At 42.0% G+C, this 25,711-nt stretch overlaps 1 protein-coding gene across 2 annotated transcripts; it reads left to right on the top strand.

Annotated features, from left to right (window-relative positions):
• Nucleotides 1-504: 504 nt before the first annotated feature.
• On the top strand, nucleotides 505-8,920 carry LOC130400844 (uncharacterized). Of its 2 annotated transcripts, XM_056605093.1 has the most exons (3): nucleotides 505-2,836; nucleotides 3,575-5,237; nucleotides 5,442-8,920. In XM_056605093.1, exons 2-3 carry the CDS (start codon nucleotides 3,586-3,588, stop codon nucleotides 8,551-8,553), a joined length of 4,764 nt encoding a protein of 1,587 aa, XP_056461068.1. In that variant the 5' UTR covers nucleotides 505-2,836; nucleotides 3,575-3,585; the 3' UTR covers nucleotides 8,554-8,920. The 2 variants fall into 2 exon arrangements, with proteins under 2 accessions (XP_056461068.1, XP_056461060.1); XM_056605085.1 differs by lacking the exon at nucleotides 505-2,836 and having other exon boundaries at nucleotides 3,413-5,237.
• Nucleotides 8,921-25,711: the final 16,791 nt, after the last annotated feature.

Raw genomic sequence — 25,711 nt, 5'->3', positions numbered from 1 at the left:
CAGCTGGCAGTCACAGTAGACCAGGGGAAAGAATGTACACTGGTATGATGAGATATAACCAGGTAGAACTGGTGGTGTCAGTGATAACGTCACAAGACCAGTGTTTTACTCTGCGGCATTCTGAATTTATGACCTTACGCCCACAAGAACTGATCTGTGGTGAGGTAAGTAACTCACATCAGTGTTTGGTTGAGCTCTTATTAATAAATATGAACAAATTACTCTGGAACCTTGCAATATCAAAGGGATTCATGTCATGATTTTAAACACAATGGCCACCCTGCTGCCCATGTGTATTGCTCCTTGTTTCTGTTTTGTATTTTGGTCATGGGCTCCGTTATCTGTCATGTGTTGTCTCCGCCATTCTCCTTAATAGTTCTTTGCTTCCTGTGTCTGCTTGTTCCCTCCATTTTGTGTTCTCACCTAATCCATTTTGCCTCAGAATCGCTTGTTCATATACAATTGTATTACATTTTTACTTCCGGAATCAGCTGTGGGGGAGACTGTTGAAGTCTATACCAGTATTTCTGTGTGAGTATTAATGTTATTGAGACAATCTTTTCTGTTTGAGTAAAGTCTGGATTGATTTAAGCCTTGTTTCACTGGTCATACATTTCGGTCCTACTTATTAAAATTCTGAAAATTAAATCCTAATTCATATCCAAATACATTGAGAAGGATGAATTAATGCAGGTCAAAGATTAAGATAAAAATATATTCTATTATGAAATTCACAGATAAAAGTATTCACCTATTAAACACTTTCCAAATGCAATGAGGAAATAACTAAACTGATCAGTTCACAAATTATGTAACTGAACATATGGTGAATGTCCTTACAGGCAAGGGCGTCAGCTTGTTTTTAGAAGTGGCGGGGACAATAACCATAACCTTGAATGTGGTTTGAAAAGTGCTGGGTACCCTTATGAAAGCTATTCATCCATTCAATGCTGCATTACAATATGCTGTACAATGTATTGTCAGGTGTTGAAAATCCTATTCTAACAATAAAAGTTGTTAGAATAGGAACAGTTTGTGTTTTGGCTTGTTTTGCAAAACGGCGTTGGAAACACCAGGGTATTGGCTCGGGATATATAATACTAATACACACAGGACAAAGAACAGTGTTGGCAATTTAACACTTATCTTGACATCAACAAACTTTACCAGACAAACAAAGCTAGACTGTAAAGGGGGTACGAAATGAAACGAGGTACTGAGCATCAGCCTTTTGAAGACGAGCAAGGGCTGCTGGGAGCATATGTTATGCTGCATTAAAAAAAGAAGAAAAATACAAGCACCCAGAGGAGAATTGCATCTGCCAAATCCTGACCAGTAAGGTAGACACCAGTAAACACTTGCGAAGGACCAATGTAGACTTCACTCGTTACAACATCATAAGCAAATTGCCCGCAAATAAAATCCCCTACAGTTTAGGATAATCACACAGGTTATGCGAGAACATATTTATGTCAGGATAGGCCTACCAAGGCTCCAAGTCTAATGTCACATATCTCAATCAGGCAAAAAAACCATAACCACATTGGCATAGCAATCGCTCTGTGTAGCTGCTACTAGCTGCAATCTATATAACCTACAATGCATACTAGCTGGAGCACCAACCAGAATCAGATAACAATCGCTTAGGACCGTGGGTAACCTTTGGCCAGGTCATCACGAGCAATCAAAAACGGCAGCAAAGTTTACGTAAACCAATTTCTTACCTTATGGGCCCTCCACATGAAGGCTAGATGATGTATACATATCGTTATCCAGTGTCACAATCATGATTTTTACAGGAAGCAAAAGGACTCGGCCAAGACCGAGGCCCTTAGGCTAGTGACAAACAGTCAGAAAGGGCTTTAGTTTTTGAGATACCCCTACCGGAGGTAGAACTAAACCCAACAATGTTTTTCCTCATCTCTAAGGTCTCCCATACATGAAAGTGATTCTTGGCTAAAATATTTTTACTGCTAAGATTGTGAAATTGACAGATATTGTTATATACCTCCAAACAAAAAAAGGCCTAAAATATAGCCTGTCCGTATGGGAGTTAAGACAGATAAACTAATGCAGAATGATAACACAAGCTCTGAGAGCTTTGAGACTTGGCAAGTTTGTAGCCAGGGAGTCACTTCACCTACTGGAAAAACCTGGATGTGAATATCTTGATGCATGAAGTAGATGGAGACCTATAAACACATACCTAAAATAAGCGGACAGTGAAAAAAATGATTTCTATGCAGAATGTTATCATTTACTTTGTAGTTGCTTTGCCAGGCATTATCATAGGAACACATAATATGGCTTGTTGGAAAGGTGGGATTGTGCTGAATCCAGCAATACCAAACATCTATATATGGTATGAACAATGAAAATGGTATGTCACTCAATGTATGAGGTGTCCAAAATGAAAGAAAATGAAACCAGTCCAATGCCCAATATCAGTGGTCAGAGGAATGTTGATAAATTCAATAATACTGCAAATTAACTTACATGAGGTAAGTGCTGCTGTATATTATAACACATTTAATGATTATATTTTTAATATGGCACATTGTATTATATAGTTCATACAGAAAGAAAGATCCAATTGAATCAGGTTATAATTGAAAAGAACACCTATATCAAAATATTTACATCCACTTGAATTTCTTTGTAGTCAAGTAATTACTGAATAATGGGAAATAATGTTGGCAGCTTTGGTCTCTCCAGACCAGAAGTGGGCAGTAGAACCCACTACCCCCTTGATGTGACCTTTGATTTGACCTTTGATGTGACCAATGATGAAGCTAGCTACATCATTGTCTTCATGGATATTTTCCTAAACTGACAGGTAAATCATTGCATTACAATCATTACATTTCATGTCAAAAGGCTGACCTAGAATCATACAAGTAAATTAGTGCTTAGCCCTCTGTAATTCAGAGGGCTAAGCACTTTCTTAGCTAGGCTATTTAACAATAGCCTAGCTAAGAAAGTGCTTAGCCCTCTGAATTAGCACCATTCTTTCTGCTAGCAACAAAACTGTAGAGTGAATTATATTATTATGTTATGTTATGTTTTTATTATGTTCATGTTTATATTATGTTATTATATTATTATGTTATTATATTTTAGGGCTGAACGATTTATCGTTTTCTGGTCGAAATTGCGATTTCAGACAACGCGATCTCGTGATCGCCAAAGCCGCGGTTTCTTCCGTGTTCCTGACTGACCCGAGATATGTTGTCAACTATTTATACCGGCACTTGAGAAATCACCATATACCTCACCATATACCTTATAATGTAATGTCCCCAATTAATGTAAAGCAATTGGCCCGCCGGCATATCGCATTTCAGCGTTAACGCGTTGACGTGCGTCTTGACGCGGTAACCCTGGCGCGTCAACTCCCCCCCCCCCCCCTTGAGTTTGACACCCCTTGTTTATAGAATAGATGTGCAATATCTACCAGAAAAATCGCAATTAGATCTTTTCCTGAAATCGTTCAGCCCTTGAGTGAATGTGTAATTTAACATTTTATGATAAAAATTCTAATTCTAAAATGTATATTATTTTCCCTTTTTCCTAGTCAGTTGAATTATGGAGGATGTCTTACAGACATTGGATCCAAATCTTTGTATCATTTGTGGGAATCATTTGGAAAAGGGCAAGAAAAAAGATCCCTATGTCCAAAACCCCACAGTAGAAGGCCTCCAACGCATACTTACTCTTGCTCAGCAGAGAGATGATGATGTCCATAAAAACTTTGCTCCATATAGAGATGACATACTTTCAGCCAAAATTAAAGTGTCATATCATGTATCATGTAGAGCAAACTACTGCAAGAAAAAAAACAGTGAGCAGCAAGTTGCAGATGTTGAGAGTGAGAGCACATCTGTGCCAAGAAGGCTGAGTAGGTCTGATACAGCATCATTTAACATACGGAGAGATTGTTTCATTTGTGAGAAGTCCAGCACTAGACCAGAACCTCTGACAGCCATTTCAACTGGTACAGGCACGAGTACCAGAGAAAAGGTACTTCATGCAGCTTCTGAAAGGCTTGATGAAGATGTACATCTTCGGATTCTTTCATGCCCAGATCTCTTTGCATATGATGCTAAATACCATAAAAAGTGTCTTGCACACTACATCTCTGAACGAAATATAGCAGCTGCCAGACGAAGAAAAGAATCTGAAAAGAAGCAGACAAATGTCTATGACAAAGCCTTTATCAAGCTAACTGAAGAAATTGATAAAACAGTGTTGTCCAAGGATATGAAAGTTCGAACTCTCAACTATTTGACTGATAGCTACGATGACATACTAATGAGCATTTCTGAGGAAGATGTGTCCACGGTCCAACACAAGAAATACAGATCCTGGAAACTAAAGGGAAAGTTGATGCAGCATTACAAAGACAGGCTGGTATTTGTTCCACGTCCAGGAAAGTCAGATCTGGTGTGTTCGGAGACTATGACTGTAGGTTGTGCACTGAGGGAAGCTGCTCAACTCAGAGAAAAGACTGAAGAACATAAAGAAGACTATGAGCCAACACTTCCAGAGACAAGTCAGAGTCTTTCTGAAACTCAATTATTACACAGGGCTGCAGACATATTGAGGAAAAGCATGGAGCAGGTAGAGCATGACAGTAAATCATATGTCAGCAGTGATCGTCTATCACGTTGTCAATGCAGCAAGTATGTACCAAACACCCTGTATGATTTTGTGAACTGGTGTGTTGATTCACGTGCCCACAGAGGTTACCAAACATGTGATGATGACCCAGCTTCGAAGGACAATCTGTGTGTGATAGCAATCTGTCATGATCTCATTGGGCAGAGCCGTCACATCCATACGCCAATCACACTGGGACTCGCCATTTTGATTCATCATGAGTTTGGTAGTAAGACACTCATCGATGAGCTCAGTGCAATGGGGCACTGTGTTTCCTATACAGAGGTTAGGCATTTCCTCACATCTGTGGCAGCAGACCAGATATCAAGGACAGAAAGAGGTGTCTACATCCCAACAGGCCTCACTGGAGTCGCTGAACATGGAATTGTTGATGCAGCCATCGACAACTTTGACCAAAATGAAGATACCCTGGATGGGAAGCATACAACTCATGCTATGGCTTCTGTTGTGTTCCGAAGAGGCCAAGTCTCCACAGCAGATACATGCCTAGCACGGGTTCCAGAGAGGTCCCTCACCACCTCAAACACATTCGACCTGAATGGAGATACACTTCACAGGTACTTATTTTTGACATTGACATTTTTTTTAAATCAATTTTTATGTTTTAATGTTATAGTATCCACTTATTCACATGCACTGCTAAAAATATAATGGGTGGATGAAATGTTTAATAGTGAAGTGAATGTATGCTGTGAAGTTTTAAAGTGATATAATATTCAATGCATATGATCACAAGATTATCCTCTCATTTCAATTGACAGATACATCAAATCAACAAAGCGACCAGAACCACCTGAACTTCCTGAGTTACTAAACACAAACACAACAGTCTCTAAAGCAGCTGAAGACAGAGATCTGGTATGGAAGCTGTCCCGAAATGTAATTGAGAATCAGCAGCATGTCCCTTCATGGTCTGCATTCAATGCCTTCACGTCAGACACTGCTTGTTCAGTAGCCAGTGTACTCTACATGCCCTTCATAAGAGAATCACCCTCAGAATTGTCCACCATCTATACATCTTTGATAAGACTTGTACAGCTTGCTGCAGACCTGGGACAGGACCATATTCTTGTGACTGCAGACCTTGCTATTTATAGTAAAGCACAACAGATAATGTGGAGCAAACCACTTCCTTTACAAGGAAAGATCACAATGAGACTGGGAGGTATGCATATCACGATGGCTTACCTGGCAAGCATCGGAAAGCTGTATGGCGATGGTGGACTCTTTGACATACTTACTGAGTCAGATGTGTATGCAGAGGGAACAGCTCGACAGATGCTTCAAGGGAAACAGCTGGCAAGAGGAGTAAGGAGCATAAAGCTAGCCTCTGAGGCTCTGTTCAGGCTCTTCTGGAAAGCTATGCAATCATGGCTTGAAAAACAAGGCCAATGTGCAATGACTGAAGAACAAGAGCAACTCCTACGAGATGTACAGCATGCATTTCATGGTAATGACAAGGCCACTGCTCAACAGTTCATCGGTGAGGTGGAGACTGAACTCCATGAGATTCAGAAGAAAATCCAGAAGTTCACAAATGAGGGAGTTAAGCAATCAGCAACATTTGGATACTGGATAATGTTCCTAAATGGTGCTGATCTGTTGCTACGGATCCTTCGCTCAGAACGCGAAGCTGACTTTCAACTTCACCTGAATTGCATGTGTGAAGTTATGCCTTGGTTCAGAGCTGCTGGAAGGACCAATTATTCCAAGTACATGCCTGTCTATGTTGCAGAAATGAAAGCTCTTGAACATGAACAACCAGAAGCATACACATTCATGCAGCAAGGTGGGTTTGTTGTTCGCCGGTCTGAGCATCGAAGCTTCAACTGTGTGGCATCTGATCAGGCACTGGAGCAAACCATTAATCGTGAAGGCAAGAGTCAGGGTGGAGTTGTTGGTTTTACATTGCGAAAGGGAGCTCTCACAAGATGGCTGATGACAAGACATGTGACCACAGCATATGTGGATGCCATGAAAGAGCTTTGTGACACTGATGCAAAGGGCCAAAAAGTACACCAGGAGCATGGAGCATCCAGAACGGAAAGAGACGAGAGAGACATACAGAAGATAATGGAAGCTGTGGAGCAGAGACAGAATCCTTTTGATCTTGAAAGCATTCCTGAGGAATTGATCAATATTGCAAGTGGTCAGGTTGCATCTGAGAAGGTTGCAAAAGGGCTCTCAAGCTTCCTCCAAGATGGTGCAAAGCAGAATGCCGTCTTTATTGAAGAACGTCTGGCAAAATCAAAAAGAACAAAGAGCTTCTGGGAGCCTGAGAAAAGAAACCAGTGTGCAACCTTCAAGGATATGAAAACATCAGTTGGAGTCCAGTCTAGACAGGTTCACATGGACTCAGATGTGCTCTTTCGAAGGTTACTGGCTGTTTCCAAGCAGCGAGAGGTGTCCATGGAAACTGTGATGTCTCATGAACTCGCAGCTGTCCCGCCCTCTTTGTTTTATGATGATGGAAGCATGAGGAAGACAACTAAAGCTGACCTTGCCAAGAAACTGGAGGCTGTTGTTGAAGAGTCACAGCAGCTGCCAAATGTTGACGTACCATCAGCATACATCATCGATGGCATGGCTCTTATACAGACTCTCCATGATTCAGCCTTTCAAACATTCAACGACCTGGCCGAGTGTGTCTGGAAAAAGATCACAATGTTAATGGGAAAGGAAGGCATCAGCTGTGTTGTTGTAGTGTTTGACAGATATGACCATCAACACTCAGTCAAAGATCTAGAGAGGCAAAGAAGAGGCACCATTCAAACCACACGAACACATATCATCACAGGACAAGCAAGTGTTCCAAACTATAGGAAATACCTTAAGATAAGTGGAAACAAGGCTGCTCTATGTAGCTTTGTGAGTAACTACATCACAAGTACTGGACCGATGAGACTCTCTTCAGAGAACACAGTTATCTTGGCTGGTGGATTTGATAATGGTGAGGAAGTAAAGAGGGTTAGGAAGTCAGGCATCGACAATTTGACAGAGCTTTACAGTGACCAGGAGGAGGCAGATACGAGACTGGTGTTACATGCAATACACCTTGCAAGGTCACATTCTCGTCTAATAGTCAAATGTGATGACACAGATGTGCTGGTTTTGCTGATCTACTATACAAGCAAAGGAATGTTTGGATCCTCTGCAGTTTTCATGCACTCTGGACATGGCCTGAAGGAAAGATTCATCCCAGTCTGTTCAATCACTCAGAAGCTTGGACCGGTTCTTTGTGATTGTTTGCCGGCATGCCATGCCCTCACAGGTTGCGATACAACAAGCAGCTTATACAGAATTGGGAAGACCACTGCCTTCACAAGACTGAAGTCCCATCTGAGTGAGCTGAAGGAAATGACTAAGTTTGGACTTTCTGGAAGCCTGCAAGAAGCTTTGCCTGTGGCAAGAAAATATGCCCTGCTCCTGTATGGCCAAAAGAAAAGGGTGGATGGACATCTTTGCACCAATCTGGATGAGCTGAGGTACACACTTGCATCTACCACAGATGCATCTGCAGCAAATCTACCTCCAACAGAAGATGCCTTCCAGCAACATGTGTTGAGAGCCTTGTATCAAACAGCAGTGTGGCGTCACAGCCACTTGGCCAGGCCTCATCTCTGGAACCCAGTTGGTAGAGGATGGAAGCTCAGAGAAGATGGGTCCATTGAACCTGTGATGTTCCAGAAGGAACCAGCACCTAAAGAAGTCAGAGACATCACCCATATGTACTGTAAAGATGGAAAATGCAATGATACCACCAAATGCCAGTGTCTTGCAGTGGGATTGACTTGCACTGAGTTTTGCTCTTGCTCTTTTCCAGACTGTCCAAATGTGACTCATTTTGTCACTGATGATGATGTGGATGAGTGACAATGAAATGTTATAGTTTAAGTAATAGTTTTATTAAAAGGCTCATCAATGCCAAACTGCAATCCTGACTCCTGGTCTCCTGTGTGTGCTATTGCCAGGCCCTAAGCCATAACTAGACTCGCCTCAGATAGGACACTACAGCACATTGCAATGCAATGAGTTCTTTCATTTGGGACAGCTAAAACATCTAATTATGAATGGTTGCATGGTTTATTTTATATTATATATATAATATATTCATATTATATTTTTATATTTGGTTGGCTGGATTTAGCGCAATGACATCCTTCCAACAAGCCATTTTATGAGTTTCGAGGACAGTACAAGTAGTCACTGTAAACGTGTCATCTTTCAATTTCAGTCTTTGTTTCCATATGAACTGTATAGATATATACAGTATATACAATGTGCTATATTATTTGTGTCATTATTAAATGTGTAGTATAGAGCAGCACTAACCTCTTACTTAATTTGCAATTTGCAGCTTTGGACTTTTATATCAGAGTTTCATTTTCTTTAATTTTGGACACCTCATACATTGAGTGACATACCATCTTTATTGTTCATACCATATATACATATTTGGTATTGCTGGATTCAGCACAATCCCACCTTTCCAACAAGCCATCTTATGTGTTCCTATGATAATGCCTGGCAAAGCAACTACAAAGTAAATGATAACATTCTGCATAGAAATCATTTTTTTCACTGTCCGCTTATTTTAGGTATGTGTTTATAGGTCTCCATCTACTTCATACATCAAGATATTCACATCCAGCTTTTTCCAGTAGGTGCATTGACTCCCTGGCTACAAACTTGCCAAGTCTCAAAGCTCTCAGAGCTTGTGTTATCATTCTGCATTAGTTTATATGTCTTAACTCCCATACGGACAGGCTATATTTGAGGCCTTTTTTTGTTTGGAGGTATATAACAATATCTGTCAATTTCACAATCTTAGCAGTAAAAATATTTTAGCCAAGAATCACTTTCATGTATGGGAGACCTTAGAGATGAGGAAAAACATTGTTGGGTTTAGTTCTACCTCCGGTAGGGGTATCTCAGAATTTGGGGGGCATTGTCACTAGCCTACCTGCTCATCGGCTCCAAATCCACCCTCACCAAATCACAACACACCCCAGCTCCACTCATAATCATCGATGGATTCCCAGTGCCCTTCTCCTCCAAAGTCAAGAGCCTCGGCGTCATCCTGGACAACACCCTCTCATTCGCACCCCATATTCACAACATCACCCGGACTGCATTCTTCCACCTCCGCAACATCGCCAGACTCCGCCCATCACTGACCCAATCCAGCACTGAAATCCTAGTTCACTCATTTGTCACATCACGCATAGACTACTGCAACGCCATCCTCACCGGACTCCCCACCAAACTCATCAACAGACTGCAGATCATTCAGAACTCAGCCGCCCGGATCATCACCCGCACCAAATCATCTGACCACATCACCCCTGTCCTCATCCAACTTCACTGGCTCCCAGTACACTACCGCATCAAATACAAAACCCTACTCCTCACCTACAAAGCTCTCCACAACCTAGCCCCCAGTTACCTCTGCGACCTCCTCCAAGAATACATTCCCTCCCGCTCCACCTGTGCTGGACTACTATGTATCCCCACATCACAACTTATTACAATGGGGGCCCGGTCATTCAGCTGTTCAGCACCCAGGCTCTGGAACTCCCTCCCCCCACACATAAAACAGTCAGACACCATTACAACCTTCAAGTCACAACTCAAAACTCACCTGTTCAAACTCGCACACAACGTCTAACTGATCACCGTCTTGATTGTTTGTTTGTTTTTGATTTAATTATTTATTATTATTATTGTGTCTTGTTTTTAAACAATTTATTATAACTTTATGCTCTGTAAGGTGACCTTGAGTGCCTTGAAAGGCGCCTCTAAATTAAATGTATTATTATTATTATCTGAATAAAAATGTCAATTTTGTCTTTCTGTCTTGAAACTTCTCAATTATAACGCTGTGTACAGACAGCACACGTTCACCCTCCTCCCCCTCCCCCTTGCAATGACATTAAATATAATTTAACAAATTATACGAACAACAAAAAAAGGCTTAAGTCGCAAGGCTATTTAGCTTGATCCATAATGTCTAAGAGAAAAGCTGGAACTGATATAAGATCCTTTTTCAGCAGGCAAAAATGCGCTGTAAGTGCAGAGAAACCTGCAAATCACCTTGTTTTACGATGTTTGATATTAACTCAGTTAACTGCTAGTTCTTATCTATTGCTAACGTTAACGTTAGCTAGCAGTAACACTGCAGTAAGCTACATAACGGCTTTAGCTACACTCTATGCTTTGGCTACTACAAATTTCTTCCACTTTTATTGGTTGAGTGGAATACCTTTTGTACAGAAGCGATGGTTTCTAGTGTTCCATATACATCGGAAGTTAATTCCATGATATTGCGTCAGCCTTCGCTAGTACTAGAAGTCATAAAAGCTAGGCTAGGAAAGCTAGCCTTCCAAGTTCACGTTCTCTCAGATCACAATGTTCGATCGGAATGCGCCACCATGGGAATGCATCGACTCCGTTGTCATTTTACAACGCCATGTTTCTAAAGTGGCTGACAGTCGACAAATCAAACGACTAGATACTGTGGCGACTCCTACCCCCCGGGGAGTCTGGATGTTCGTGATGTCGGTTGGGGAAAAGGGGTTTTATTGCCTTTGGGTGTTGGGGTTAACGGGTTTGGGTTGTGTGTTCGGTTGAATGTACTTATGTGTTGTGGGGTGATGTTTATTGCGTGTAGTGTTGCCGGCAACCGTTACCCAGAGTTGCATGTCCGTTGGTTGGGTGTGCGGTGTGCTGTGTGTTGTGGACATTGTTAAAATAAAGGTTCTGCAGTCATGTGGTGTATGGGACGGTTAATTACCTTTTCATTAAACCTGACTGTGTTCTTCTTGGCCGACGCTACAATACCAAATTGCGTTTTTCACATGTTTGCAATCTGCGGATTTACCACTAGATGGCAGGTGTGCATGCTGTGAGGATGTCTCCGTGCAGGCCTATCGCATGATTTAGAGTCGACGATTTCGGTTGAGTATGTGGGGATTTTTTCGGTCGCAATTGGTTTGCACATTTTTAAAAGTGGTGGGGACAAATTCCTATTTTAAATAGTGGGGGGGACATGTCCCCCCCGTAATCTACGCCTATGCTTACAGGTCATCGAAGCTTACATGCGAGCTACCCTTAAACAGCATGATCCTGCTCATCGAAGCTTTCCAATAGACCATTACTCAAATGGTGTAATTCTTGGGGGTTCAAGGGAGCAAATGAGTCGACACCTAATGCGAAAAGTAAGGCCACCGTAACACGTGTTGATTGATGCTTACTGCCAATTTGACCAACAAAATGAATTCACTATAAAAAACAGTAACATATCATAGTATGCCTCATGCTGTTGTGCTAATTTTTACACAGATGACCTGGATAGCTTTGACGCTGCTGTGTCATTTGTGAATGTAAATAACAACCACTGGTGGTTCGTGGTGAGTAGGCTACAACTACAAAAAGAACGTTAGCAGAGGATAATTGTGGATTTCGTAATGTGCTCCTGCTTTTTCCTTATGTTTCCCCAGTATCTTCATGCGCCTTTAAAGAGTATATCTGTGAGGGATCCTGCTGCTGCAGAACAAGATCTTCACCTCTACACAACTGCTGTTCAACCCTACAAGTAAGAAAATAATGCAAAATATAACGTAACTGTCCGACTACCAGTGAAGCATCATTTCAATTGTGGGTGGAAATAAATTAACCAAAATACAAACGCAAACTGAAATAGATGTGATGTGTCACAGTTCAACATACTTTTCGATTCAGAAATAAACTTTGTCAAATGGTTCTAGACCTGTAAAGTCGTCAGAAATGAGCACAAACTTGGACATCATGTTTCAACAGTATCTGGATGATACTGTCATGATATTGTGGTAGAAATTAATGATTATATTCTAAGGTAAACCATGATTATTATTAAGCCTAAATATTTAATGGCGGAAAGCAGAGAAACCACCTCTGGACTCAGAGCTGGGCCTCATACAGAGCCAGGCAGTCTGGGGCTAAGGCGTATTGACGTCTTCCCATCGTTTAGATTGACTGCAGGCGATGACCACATGCTTAAATGAATGTATGGCTGACCATCCTTATCAATAAGGCATTTCTGAGCATGTACCGAGGGCAGTCATATGATATGCAACACAGCTCAGTTTGAAAGTATAAGAAAGACCAGGATCGGATCACTCGGCAGTGTCTTTGCAAATATCACTTGGCTTTGTTGTCTCTCGTTTGCAGGTTACAATAAACTCTCCCTCTATACTTGACCCGGATTCTCAGATTCCTCTTGCGTATAGCTAGATGAAGTGAATTAGATAAGTCGTTAATAGAAATCCACGACAATATCTGCATACATGCCAGAGTTCTGAGACTACAGAAAATTTGACATTGGTGCATTGCATTGTGTCTTCCAGCCGCCCCTTTCAGATGCGGCAAAACCTTTACGGCAAACAGGTGTAGGGCAGCCTCAAGTGGAAAGCCGCAACAATTCCACACCCAGTCCAACAGGACTCAACAAGCTGCGGGGTATTTGTAATGCAGGTATTACAAGAAGATTCAGAACACCCCTAAGTACGCTTGACAAGTACTTGACTACAATCCAGTAACGCATGTTATTTTGACATGTCATATCAGATGGCTAAAGAGGCAATCCAGTCTTTTCCGGCGATTCCTTCATTCAATATGAAGAACTCGCCATAGGTTTTCTCCGGGCAGAGATGGCAGAGGAGCTTCTGTCCGCATCAGGTATATACATACAATTATTAGGGTTATCAATTGCTTAATTCCGCTGTATAAATGTTTTTAACTGACTGCTATATGTAACTCAGAAGCTGCTGCATGCTGGTACTTGGTTATTGAGGTTCTCCCCTTCAGTAATGCAGTGTGGGAGTCAATTTTAAATCACTACGTAAATTAATGTTGTTCGTTTTGTAGAGAAAGACTACTGTTCAATGTGTGGCCTGCGGGATTTTCCAAGAGACACAGACATTGAGGCAGAAGTAATTGACTGTGTAGGTGCCTGAAATCCAACCACCCAAACATTTAAATGCTGGAATGTGTATTGGAGAATAGAAAGAAATGTGATTTTATTTTCATTTTGTTGTTTACAATACGCACCAAAAAAATCACATCACCAATATGAGATATTAAATTAGTTTATCTTTGTAGACCCAGTGTGACTCATGTGTAAGGTGGTTCCATGACATGTGCCACAGCAGCCCAGATGGTACATGTTCCACAAGAATGGGCCCAATGGCAACGTACCCTGTGCGATAACCAATACATCTATTTGATTTCCTGTTCATATGTAAATATTTGTTGTTGTGTTGCATATTGTTGAAGAAGGTAGTCCAATCCGGGTTGCTTTTAACTCACTTTATTGTTAAAGTCGGCATGTTTCGGTATGGTAAACTGATACTCTGAAGAGAGGGAATTGTATCTAACGCGTGTGAGAGGAAAATACCGTGATCTACTTCAAGCTACCTCTCCGCAGGTCTACCTATGAGCTCTGGCCTCAATCTGAACTCCGTCCTGGATTATATCAAGTGGGCGTGGCCTATGTGAAGTGGGCGTGGCCGGTGTGACGTAATGGCTCCGCCATCCTCACCTGTCTAAAGGTGCTGCCATCTGTGGCTGGAGTAGTTATTGCAGCTTATGTGTTCGATCCTGCTTCCTAGTGGCTATGTGAGGGTACTGCAGTTTGTGTGTTCGATCCTGCTTCCTAGTGGCTATGTGGGGGCAGCTTATGTGCTTAAAATACGTAACAGTGCCCAAACAATTCCCCTCCTTTTGCTTCATAGAGACAAGAGTCAAAAACATTACCAAATAAAGTGAGTTAAAGCGGTCCTGACTCGGCAGACTTTTTTCGAAAAGAACACGGCTTTCTGCGCCGTCTACCTATTGATCTCTGCCTCTGGAGTTCGAAATTACCCGCTAGAGAGGACGTCAAGTGAGCGTGGCCTAGTGGGCGTGGCCGGGGTGACCTAATGACTTTGGCTTCTTCACCTAACTAAAGGTGATGCCTTCTGTGGGGGAGCAGCCTTCAATAAGGTCTTGCTCCCCTTGTGGCTATGTGAGGGTAATGCAGCTTCTTAAAATACTTAACAGTTGTATTTATTTCATTACTTAGTGTGTATAAAAAGTTTTTTTATTTTTTGCACGCAAACTAATATAGTATATAGTTCACAGGTATGTTTTGATATCGGTAGGTTAAAAGGTCAACCCGCATAATAGATTACCGTTTTTTCCGGACTATACGTCGCTCCCGAGTATTAGTCGCATCAGTCAAAAAATGCTCCATGACGAGGAAAAAAACATATATACGTTGCATCGGTGTATCGCATTTATTTGTAAACATTTAAACAAGAACGTTTAGTCTGGAGCAGAGCATGTGAGTGGAGCGGAGCGTGGAGCGGTTGGTGGAGCGGAGCGGAAGAAATAGGTTGGAGCGGGTTGGAGCGCAGAGCGGTTTTAAATTCAAAGGCCGGAGCGGGGATTTCACTCCGCTCCAGTCCGCTCCAGTCCGCTCCGATTTTAACTGCTTCTAGCGGCTTGCATGTAGGTGGTTCACGTAGAATAGAATGGGTTTCAATGGGAGCATCCAAGCAACCTGATTGGATAAAACGCGTCACGTGAGACCCTTCCACCCCCCCACCCCCGCAACACTGGCTCCTCGTGTGCCCGCGAGAGTAGCAAGATGGAGTTTGGGAAGTAAATTTGAGCGGAGCGTAGAGCGATTTCGCCGGAGCGGCAGGAAATTTAAGATGAGCGCGGAGCGGTTTTGAGCGGAGCGCCCTAGCACAACGTTGAGCGGCAGAGCGAATGAGCGGACATCCTCCCGAGCGGGGAGCGGTCCCACTCGTAGTTCTGAGAGTATACCGAATTCAGTGACACCGGGATTCCACCGGACGCGTATGCGCCGCGGTCCTAAACCGGAGGGCTCCAGTTTTCGCCGGCCAAGTCATGCGCTGTGATATGTGTGACAGCTATGTTGCACAACATTGCAGCTAAGGCTGGGGTAGCTTTGGTTGAACCGGAGGACATTGAGGACGATGACGACGAGAATATAATTTATTCGGTGGTGCAGTAGGCTTGCAGCGTTCAGTTGTAGGCCTAATGAATGACGGTGCCATCTTGCGGCCGAAGATTATGTAGGTACGCACAATTTTGGCATATAAGTCGCTTCGAAATATAAGTCGCAGGGCAAGCCAAACTACAAAAAAAACGCGACTTATAGTCCAGAAAATACGGTAATAGATTTTTTTTTAATAAAAAATCAAAAGGTGGGTTTTTTGAGAAAATAAGCTTTGTTATGTGTGGGGCAGTTAGCTGAGTTCACCAGCTGTGTTTTGATATGGGTACGTCAAAAGGTCAAGCCGCATAATAGATTTATAGCATTTTCTGAGAGTATAAAATCAAAGGGTTGGTTTTCTGAGAAAAGAAGCTTTGTGTTATGTGTGGGGCAGTTAGGTGAGTTCACCAGATGTGTTTTGATATGGGTAGGTCAAAAGGTCAAGCCGCACTACCCGGATGGGTCAAATGCAGAGAAAGAATTTCCCCCTAAAAAGGGATGAATAAAGGACTTATCTATCTTATCTTATCTTATCATAATAGGTTTGTTTTCAGATGACGTCACACCTTTCCCGCGCTTTCAAGTGGAGGGCAGGAAGTGCTGAGCCATTGTAAGAGAGCGGCAACAATGCTTATGTTTTGCTCGGTGTACGGTTGTTCTAACCGATCCAACAGAGAGAGAAAAAAGCTATTTTCGCCTCCCCAAAATTGTGCACCATAAAGGTGATAATTTAAGAAATATCACGAAGAAGCGCCGCCAGGCATGGATTAAAAACCTTCGCCTGAAGTAAGTGGCGGTTCTACGTCCAGTTACGCCCCGGGCAAGACTATCTTCAAGCGGGGGGGGGGGGGGGTCGCCCGTACCTAAAAGCGCCACTGCCTGAAGTCTAGTGGAGTGGAGTCTGGCAATGCTCGTGTTTGCAGTGTTCACTTTGTGAAAGGTAAGTTACATAGCTTGCAAACCTTAGCTTAAACCGTCAAAAATACAGAACATGGGGGTGATATTACCAAGCCATGAGTATAAGGAAATGCATAATTTATAAGGAAATGCATAATCTATAGTCAACATTCATTTCAAAGGCACATACACTTATGAGTCTACATTTACAATTAATGGGTATAACACACAGAAGTACAAGTCCATAAAGATTGAATAAAAGTATCTTCAAACTTGATATAAATCATCAGCAAGTGCTGGAATACATGTGATTATGATCACTGTATTGCGTTATTTCTTGAAGAAAGTAGTCCAATCCTTGGTCGCTTTTAACTCACTTTATTTGTTAAAGTAGGCATTTTTCGGTATGGTAACTATGAAGCATAAGGGAGGGAATTGTATCTAACGCGTGTGAGAGAAATACCGTGATGGCTTCAGCCCGATTCTCTCCGCGGTGTACCTAATGATCTCTGTCCTCTCCATCTGAATCACGCGCTTTTGCCCGTCAAGTGGGCGTGGTCTATGTGAAGTGGGCGTGGCCGGGGTGACATAATGACTCAGCCATCCTCACCTGTCTAAAGGTGCTGCCATCTGTGGCTGGAGTAGTTATTGCAGCTTGTGTGTTCGATCCTGCTTCCTAGTGGCTATGTGAGGGTAATGCAGCTTGTGTGTTCGATCCTGCTTCCTAATGGCTATGTGGGGGCAGCTTATGTGCTTAAAATACGTAACAACTGATAGAATTAATACATAAACACAAAATGTGACCACATCTCTTGTGTGTAGGGTTGCCAACTTTCAGAAATTAAAATAAGGGACGCCCACCACGTGCCCGACTCCTGTGGGGCGGGGCGCCCGCAGCAGTGGTATGTTTTATTTTGTGCTGGTGTTTTTAGTAAAGGGTTGATCAAGAAAGGAATTAGTCATACTTAAAGCTTGAAATGCTTTATTACCACATAACATTATTTTATAAAGTGCAGTCAATTAAATCTTGAATGAAATCTCTTTGTGTGGCGTGTGCAGCAATGAACTTTTAAAATATAAACTAAATAAACTGAGAACTTCATGTTACTTTTTAAGTGCATAACTATAGGGACTCTCTTTGAACATTTTTACAAAAAAAAACAGTACAAATAAACAACAAAAACACTTATAAACTTATGTAAAAAAAGAGAGCACAAAACATTACTCCTTCCCTCAACATTACTCCTCCCCTCAAAACTGTTACTTATTTTTCCAGGTGTACTTCTTGTTAAGCGCTGTTGTAAAACTCTGAACAGGACTGCTCAAAGTTGAGAGTGATCAGGAGCTAATTTCTCATGAGCTCTGTGGAGCACCTGTTCCTGCAGTCACTCCATTTGTTGGCCATTCTGGAGAAGATCCTTTCCACACATCCAGTGGATGCTGGGATGCTCAGGATGTGTCTGGTGATAGACAACATGTTTGGCAGGTCAGTTACTCGAAAGAGAGCCACTCACCTGGCAGCCACACCTTTGGACTTCCATTCATCTTCAGCATCTTCTTTGAGCCTCTTCAGAATGGGTTTTGCTGTGGAGCATTCATCATAAAGTTCATCCATGTTGACTTTATGGATGAGGTTGAGCTTGGTGGTCACCCTCTCAATGTCAGTAAAGGTCATGGTGCCATGGTGCAGAGAGAGAGGTTGCAGTGAGAACAACCAGTAGTGTTCCGAAAAGTTGAACCATTTCTCAACATATGAGAGTGCTGTGTTGAGGAATGCAGTAAAATCTGCCCTTGCCATGTCAGCATCAAGTGGACGGAGACGCTGCAGCTTCAATTTAGTTAAGTAGCCATAGAACTGTTAATCTCGTCTCTGTGTGAGCTTTTGCTTGAAGTTTTCCATGATGGAATATAACTCAACACAGGTGGTTTCATCACTCTCCAGCTTCTTTACAACTTCCTCAAAGAGAGAGAGGATATTATTGCAGAAAAGAAGGTAAACCTCCACAATGTCTCCATCTTCCTCAGTTGAGTCCTCACTGAACTTTAACAATGCTCGAAGTTGTTTGGGACACTCCTCCCCCCAGGCTGATGAAGTACGATTTCAGTGCAATCCAGGTTTGCATTAGCCGGGTGATGGCTGGATTAAGGGAGAGCCACCTGGTTGTGACATGTTGCAGAATTTCCTGGAACTCAACATCACAAAACCTACAAAACTCTGAGTGATTCTCTTCGTTTGGCAGATGTGGAAAAGAAGGCATAGACCTTCAGCACAACATTTTCCACATCTACAGTGAGCTGGTCAAGGGCATGCTTCACTGTGTTGTGCAAAATATGGGCATGGCAGTTTCCTTGCAGCAGATCTTTTTGTTACTTCTTCAAGTTGGTGAAGACAGAGTTGTAAATTCCATAATTCACATTTGTGTTGTCTGCAGTGCACTAAATGCTGTCACATGATCCAACGATAAGCCAAATTTGTCAAGCGACTGCTCTGTGAGAGCTACAATCCCAGCAGCGGACTCATCTGCATTTTCAATGAAATCCAGCATTTTGTTGGTGACCCCGCATTCTGGACTGAAGTATTGAACAGCAAGGGGGAACATCTTCCTGTTTCCTTTATTTGATGCATCTGTCTGAATGGAAAATGGGAGGGGTTTATCTGATGTTAGGGCCTTGAGAACATCAGCCACTGCCTTTGGAGAAAGGACATCTTTAACCACTGACTCTGCCATTGTTGTCCCTATACATTTTTTTTTTTTAATTTTTGAATCCAGGAGAATCTTTTGATTCAGTTTATGTGCACAGTCAACACTGTTGTAGCTGAGGTTGTGTCTTACTGTGTGGTACACCTGTGTCACCTCAGCTGCGGTAATATAGAGAGGAGGAGTTGGATGACATATTGTTGATCAAATTGAACATTTGTCTGCTGCCTGTCTTGTCACTCGAAAAGAAGTCAGGTCATCCAAACAGTTAATCCACACTAATAATATAATTGATGTAATGATCAATGAACACTGCATTCCCCAAAAATATAAAAATTGTGACACAGAATACACAGAAAGCTCTACAAACATTTTTAATCTAGGAAATGTATGTATATTAAAGAATAAAGGTTTTCTTTTAACAAATGTATTTATTTATTCACGTATTTTGCGGGGGTTTTTTTTGACGCGCCGCAAAATACGCGTTCACGTATTTTGCGGCGCGTCAAATGCTGCTCGAGTTGAAATATTTCAACTTTTCGGCAGCAAACGCGTGATGACAGCCAATCAGCGTTCAACAGCGTTGCCACTGAGGCGTTGCCACTGAGTGACATGCCGTAACAGCCAATCAGTGTTACTCCCTTGGAGTGACCTAGAGTTCACTACCGTTACATTTATTTAATAACTCGAAAAACCCCACAAATCAGCATTTTGTAGTGTAGTTGTGTTTACAGTTAAACTAAACTATGAGTAAGCTAAAGGGCTAGAATAACGACCCCAAACAAAACGCAGTTGGGTGCCAGGCAGCACCAGCCTTCCAGGCTCCGAATGGTCTCATGAACCCATAAACGACGGGCATTCGACGTCTCTCCCTCTTCCACAACAGGTAGAGACATGCAATGCTCGTAATGTCGGCCATGGTTGTGAATGAATTCAGAAGCACCGCGGGCAAAACTTGCCGTGCCGCGAAACTTCCCGCGCTGCAAAACTGCGGCGCGTCAAAACCTTTGCTGCGCCGCAAAACCTTTGCGGCGCAGCAAAACTTGATTTGCTGCGCCGCAAAACTTCGGCGACAACGCGTTGGGACAGGAAATGCATCTTTTGGTGTGAACGCAGGGTGAGGATGATATTTGTAGACGTAATATAAAACAACAACAACTTACCTTTATCTCACAGATGCCAGTTCCATGACAGGTGCACGTGAAACATCCATCCGGTGACGCTCCCATGTATGGCCATTTAGGATTCAGCGACAGCCCGATATCCTTACAGGAGAAGCTCTGGTGGTGCAGACTTTGCAGTCCTTCATACTGCTTTCTGGCAGTTGCCTCATATTTGCATCCATACCTGTAATGTATAAAAATAGGAATAGGAAAATAACTTATTATTGTACAATAATAATTAGTACATTTTAGATTTTCACACCTGTGCTGTCCTAACCTAACCCTTATCTTTGCCTCATAAATACCTTGTTGCTGCTGTAGAAAACTTCTGTGCCTCTGGCTAGCATATCGACTTGATCAATGACTTTGACGGCTGTAGTACGCAGAACCTGCTTCAATTTCGAGGCTTATATCCTTCCTGCTCTTTGGCTAAACCATATAGTTGATGAGCTCTGGTTTCTGGTCTCCTCCTCTACTGCCTGGACCTGTAACTGTGTCAGCTCTTCTTGTCTGAAGTCCTGGCATGCTTTTTGCAACTCTGTTGGGGGTAGCATCTCTGGTTTCCTATACTGAATAAGTGTTTTGGGTAGCTTGCTCACAGACTTCGGGACAAATTCTCTGTAATATGGTACCCTGGACATCAGTGCAGCACTTCTTGGGGCATTTCTGCTTAAAGACTTGAAAAACTGAACATATGACTCTGATCCTTGCATATAGAATTCTCAAAACAACATTCTTCAAATATAATTATTTACAATTTCAAACACAAATTATATACTCTTGGACACTGGACTGTGGGACTAGGTAGTGTGAGTTGCTCACCTGTCCTCCCAGCAATGGCATCATTGGGTCATCACAAGGGTGTTTCTCCGGACCTCTGGGAATAGTTTACCTACAAAATTGTAACTACAGTTAACTAGCTAGCAACATACATTTAACAACATCGAGGCATACATCAGGCATGCAAACTCTCTAAACGCTCTTAATGAAGCGTTCTATAAAATCACAGGTTGCAACATTATTTCACTGTGGGTTTCTTTCTGTTAATCTTCATCACTTTTTTTTACTCAGCTGTTAGCAAGCCTAGTAGCTGCCTAACATGAGTCAATGTTGCTATAGCAACACGGTGGATTAGTTATAACAGTAGCCTAACGTTATATATAAAGAAAACACATTTACTCATCCGGGCAAAAACAAGTCGACATTTATTAAATGCCTCTTTGGTGCCGAGGTCATTGACCCATCCACACACAAAGTAGTTAAAAGCCTCCAGACTCTTGTATGCCTTCATTTGGCTCGCCGTATAATAGGAGGTCTGAAGGACGAGGAAGTTAGTAATGTCCATCGTTTCGACGGCGGGCAAATCAGCTAAATCCCAAGAAAAATCACCCTTCTTCAGTGGGTATGGATCATATCCAATATGTGCAGCGATTTTTTCATGATACCTGCTGCGGGCAGGTTCGTCGAGGTGTTTCACGTACTCCGTGTCCTCCATCACCATCAGTCTGCGCCTAGAATTTCCACTTCCTGCCCTCCACTTGAAATTCCCGCGTCATAAAAGTCACGTGATTGAAAACAAGCTATAGATTTATAGCCTTTTTTAACATACATTTTTTTTATAAAATCAAAAGGTCTGTTTTTGGAAAAAATAAGCTTTATGTTATGTGTGGGGCAGTTAGCTGAGTTCATTTGATATGGGTAGGTCAATGGGTCAAGCCGCATAATAGATCTATATCCTTCTTTGAGAGTAAAAAATAATCAGAAAATCATGGGTTGGGTGTTTTGAGAAAATAAGCTTTGTTATGTGTGGGGAAGTTAGCTGAGTTCACCAGAAGTGTTTTGATATGGGCAGGTGAAAAGGTCAAGCCGCATAATAGATTTATAGCATTTATCATTTAAAAATAGTATAAAATCAAAGGGTGTTTTTTTTTTAGAGAATAAGCTTTTTTAACATTAATAAAATATTATAAAATCAAAACGTCGGTTTTTGGAAAAAATAAACTTTGTTATGTGTGGGACAATTAGCTGGGTTCATCAGATGTGTTTTGACATGTGTAGGTGAAAAGGTCAAGCCGCATAATAGATTTATAGCATTTATCATTTAAAAATAGTATAAAATCAAAGTTTTTTTTTTTTTTAGAGAATAAGCTTTTTGGTATGTGTAGGGCAGTTAGCTGAGTTCACCCTATGTGTTTTGACAAGGGTAAGTCAAAAAGTGAGGCCATATAATAGATTTAAAGCATTTATCAACATTAAAAATTATATAAAATCAAAATGTTTTTTTTGTGTAACATTTTTTGTTTTACATAGACAGGCCTTGTATTAACACATCTAAGTTGGTTTGACACAAATTCGTCCATCAAAGCCAGTGCTAATTAGATTTTTCTAATGTGTAGAATATCCAACGTCCAATTTAAAACCGACTTTACCACGCTGGTTTGCCGAAAACTTTATACAATAGTAAGTAAGTAAGTAAGTAAGTAAGTAAGTAAATTGTATTTATAAAAGCACATTTAAAACAGTTTGCACTGACCAAAGTGCTGTACATAGTGCATTCAGCAGGCAAAGATGATGGCAAAATAACAATAGAATAAAATACAACTAAAATACATGAAACCGGACATCCACACACAACAAAGGCAATAGTGCAGAGGTCAGATAGTTAATGGGGAGGGAAGGCAAGGTTGTACAGATGGGTTTTGAGCCTTGATTTAAAGGCATAAATTGAGGGGGCATCACGTATGTCGGGTGGCAGTTGGTTCCACAAGGGCGGAGCAGCTACAGCGAAGGCCCGGTCACCTTTTTGTTTTAGTCTGGAGCGAGGGATGTGTAGAAGACCCTTATTAGAGGATCTAAGGGACCTGGTGGCTGAACGGGGGTGTAAAAGGTCTGATATGTATGATGGGGCCTGACCATGTATGGCTTTGAACACCATAAGAACAGTCTTGAAAATGATCCTTTGTTGTACTGGCAGCCAGTGAAGGGAAGCAAGAGTGATATGCTCCCACTTTTTTGACCCAGTCAACAATCTTGTTGCTGCATTTTGGACTATTTGGAGGCGTGATATGAGGGACTGAGGGAGACCAAGGTAGAGGGAGTTACAGTAATCCAGCCGTGATGTTATGAATGCATGGATGACTATTTCCAGATTGTGGTATGATAGGGAGTGCTTTATTTTCGAGATGATTCTGAGCTGGTAGAAGCTGTTCTTCACGACGGAGGAGATTTGCTTTTTAAAGCAAAAATAACGCTGAGGTTTCTTGCAGATGGTTTTAGGAATGAGGTTAGACTACCTAGGTCAGTGAAGATGGTTTTTTTGAATTTGGAGGTGTTAATGATGATAACTTCTGTTTTGCTATTGTTTAGTTGGAGGAAATTATCCCCCATCCAGTCATTTATCTCTTTGAGACACTCTAGGAGCGTTTAAAGGCAGTCCCTGGATCTCAGAGGGAGATATAACTGAGTCGTCGGCGAAGAAGTGGAACGACAGGTTATATTTTCTTATTATATTCCCCAGTGGGAGCATATATAAACTGAACAGGATTGGACCCAGGATGGACCCCTGGGGGACCCCACAAGCACACTGAAGCCATCAGATCGACTTACCTCCGAAATATCCCAGTGTTTTTAGATTTGTCACGTTCATCGTGCCCCCGCATAGCCAATTCAAAGGCCCCACAAACTTTAATACAATCAATTAGTTATGACAAAATATGTACATTTTGGTCGTCTTACCCCTATCCGATGACCCTCGTCCAGCATTAGCGATGCTAATTCTGCCTACCCTGGCTAGTTTGACAGTTGTTCATGTGAATTATGGATCGGTCATGTTTATTTAACCTTTCAGACAGATGTTTGAGGTCTGTTAGTCCAGTTTCGGTCCAGGCCGAATCAGATGAAGATGATTTGAAAAGAAGAAAAGGAAGGCAAAACAGCACATTTTTAGATCCACATCCAGTTGGCCAAGCCTTTCAGTCAAACCAGGTCCGCGTGAAACTCCTTGTGTAGGACTTCTGCTTCTCTTTGGCAGGCTGTGAAAAATTAATGTTCTTCGGCCTGTCTGGTCCAAGTTGTTTTATTCAAACTTTTTCTTTTTTCTAAAAGCGATTGAACCGAATTAGGGGGTAATTTGTCTATATTGAGCACAGCTGCGACACAACTAGCCTTCTTTCAAACAACTCACGTGAGCAACGCATCTGCGGTAGCGTTGATGTTGCGAGGTAACCAGTTTCTGGGCTCCAATGACAGCGCCCTAAACTCTTCGTTAAAACTGAATGGCATCAGAATTGATATGGCCACTCTAGAGTGAACGACGGGTTGGGCGCCGTGAACTGGCGACCGTAGAAGTCAAATGAGTCTGTTTAGAGCCTGCATTTCGCCATGAAATGTAAATGCAGTGCCAGAATACAAATTCAGCGCCCTCTATGGGCCAGCCGCCACTGGCGTATACCCTGACTAGGGGTGGGAATCGTTCCAACTAACCAATTCCATCGGAATCGTACGCCTCCAACGTTATCGATTCTTCTTAACGATTCCGCACCACGTTTTCCGGTTTACGCAAAAATTCTGCGACAACCCTGCGCGCGCCGACAACCTTCAAACAACAAGGCAGCATCGTGGCGAGTAAGAAGCGATCGCAAGTCTGGCTCCATTTCACCAAACGCAATGAAAATTCAGCCGTATGTAATCAGTGCAATGCTATCATTTCGTGTAAGGGTGCAAACACCAGCAACATGATAAAGCATTTGTCTACCAAGCATGGAATTAAGTCCCAAGAATGCAATGTGTTCTAAAGCCTGCATACGAGTCAAACAAGCTCCACTGTGTCCTCCGTTGACAACAGTAACGTTCACATTATATATCCTGCCTTAGCAGCCCACTGTCGCCTTGCAACTGCAGTTTTTATAGTAGTAGTGTCGTAGTTTTTATTAATAATGCCGACCGATACAAATTTCATGCATTTTAGATGATCGCTCTCAGGCAGCTGGCCCCTCGACATCGGCTGAAGTTACCCCTTTCACTCCCAGAAAAGGCAGATATGCTTATATTCTTGCATAAGAATTGTTGCCGCTCAGTAAAAGAAATAAATCTAAAAGATGTTATGAAGGCATACATTTCATGCCTATTTATTTAAAGGGGATGTACGTATGTTCACTATTTTGTTTACTTTTTATAACCCTTCCTAGAAAAGTGTTAAACTTTAATTTTATGACGTTTGGTTTAAGCTTAGT

Source organism: Gadus chalcogrammus, chromosome 1 (assembly GCF_026213295.1).
Source record: "Gadus chalcogrammus isolate NIFS_2021 chromosome 1, NIFS_Gcha_1.0, whole genome shotgun sequence".
NCBI classification, from domain to species: domain Eukaryota; kingdom Metazoa; phylum Chordata; class Actinopteri; order Gadiformes; family Gadidae; genus Gadus; species Gadus chalcogrammus.
Note: the sequence above shows the minus strand (reverse complement) of the source record. Positions and strands in the feature narration are given on the sequence as shown.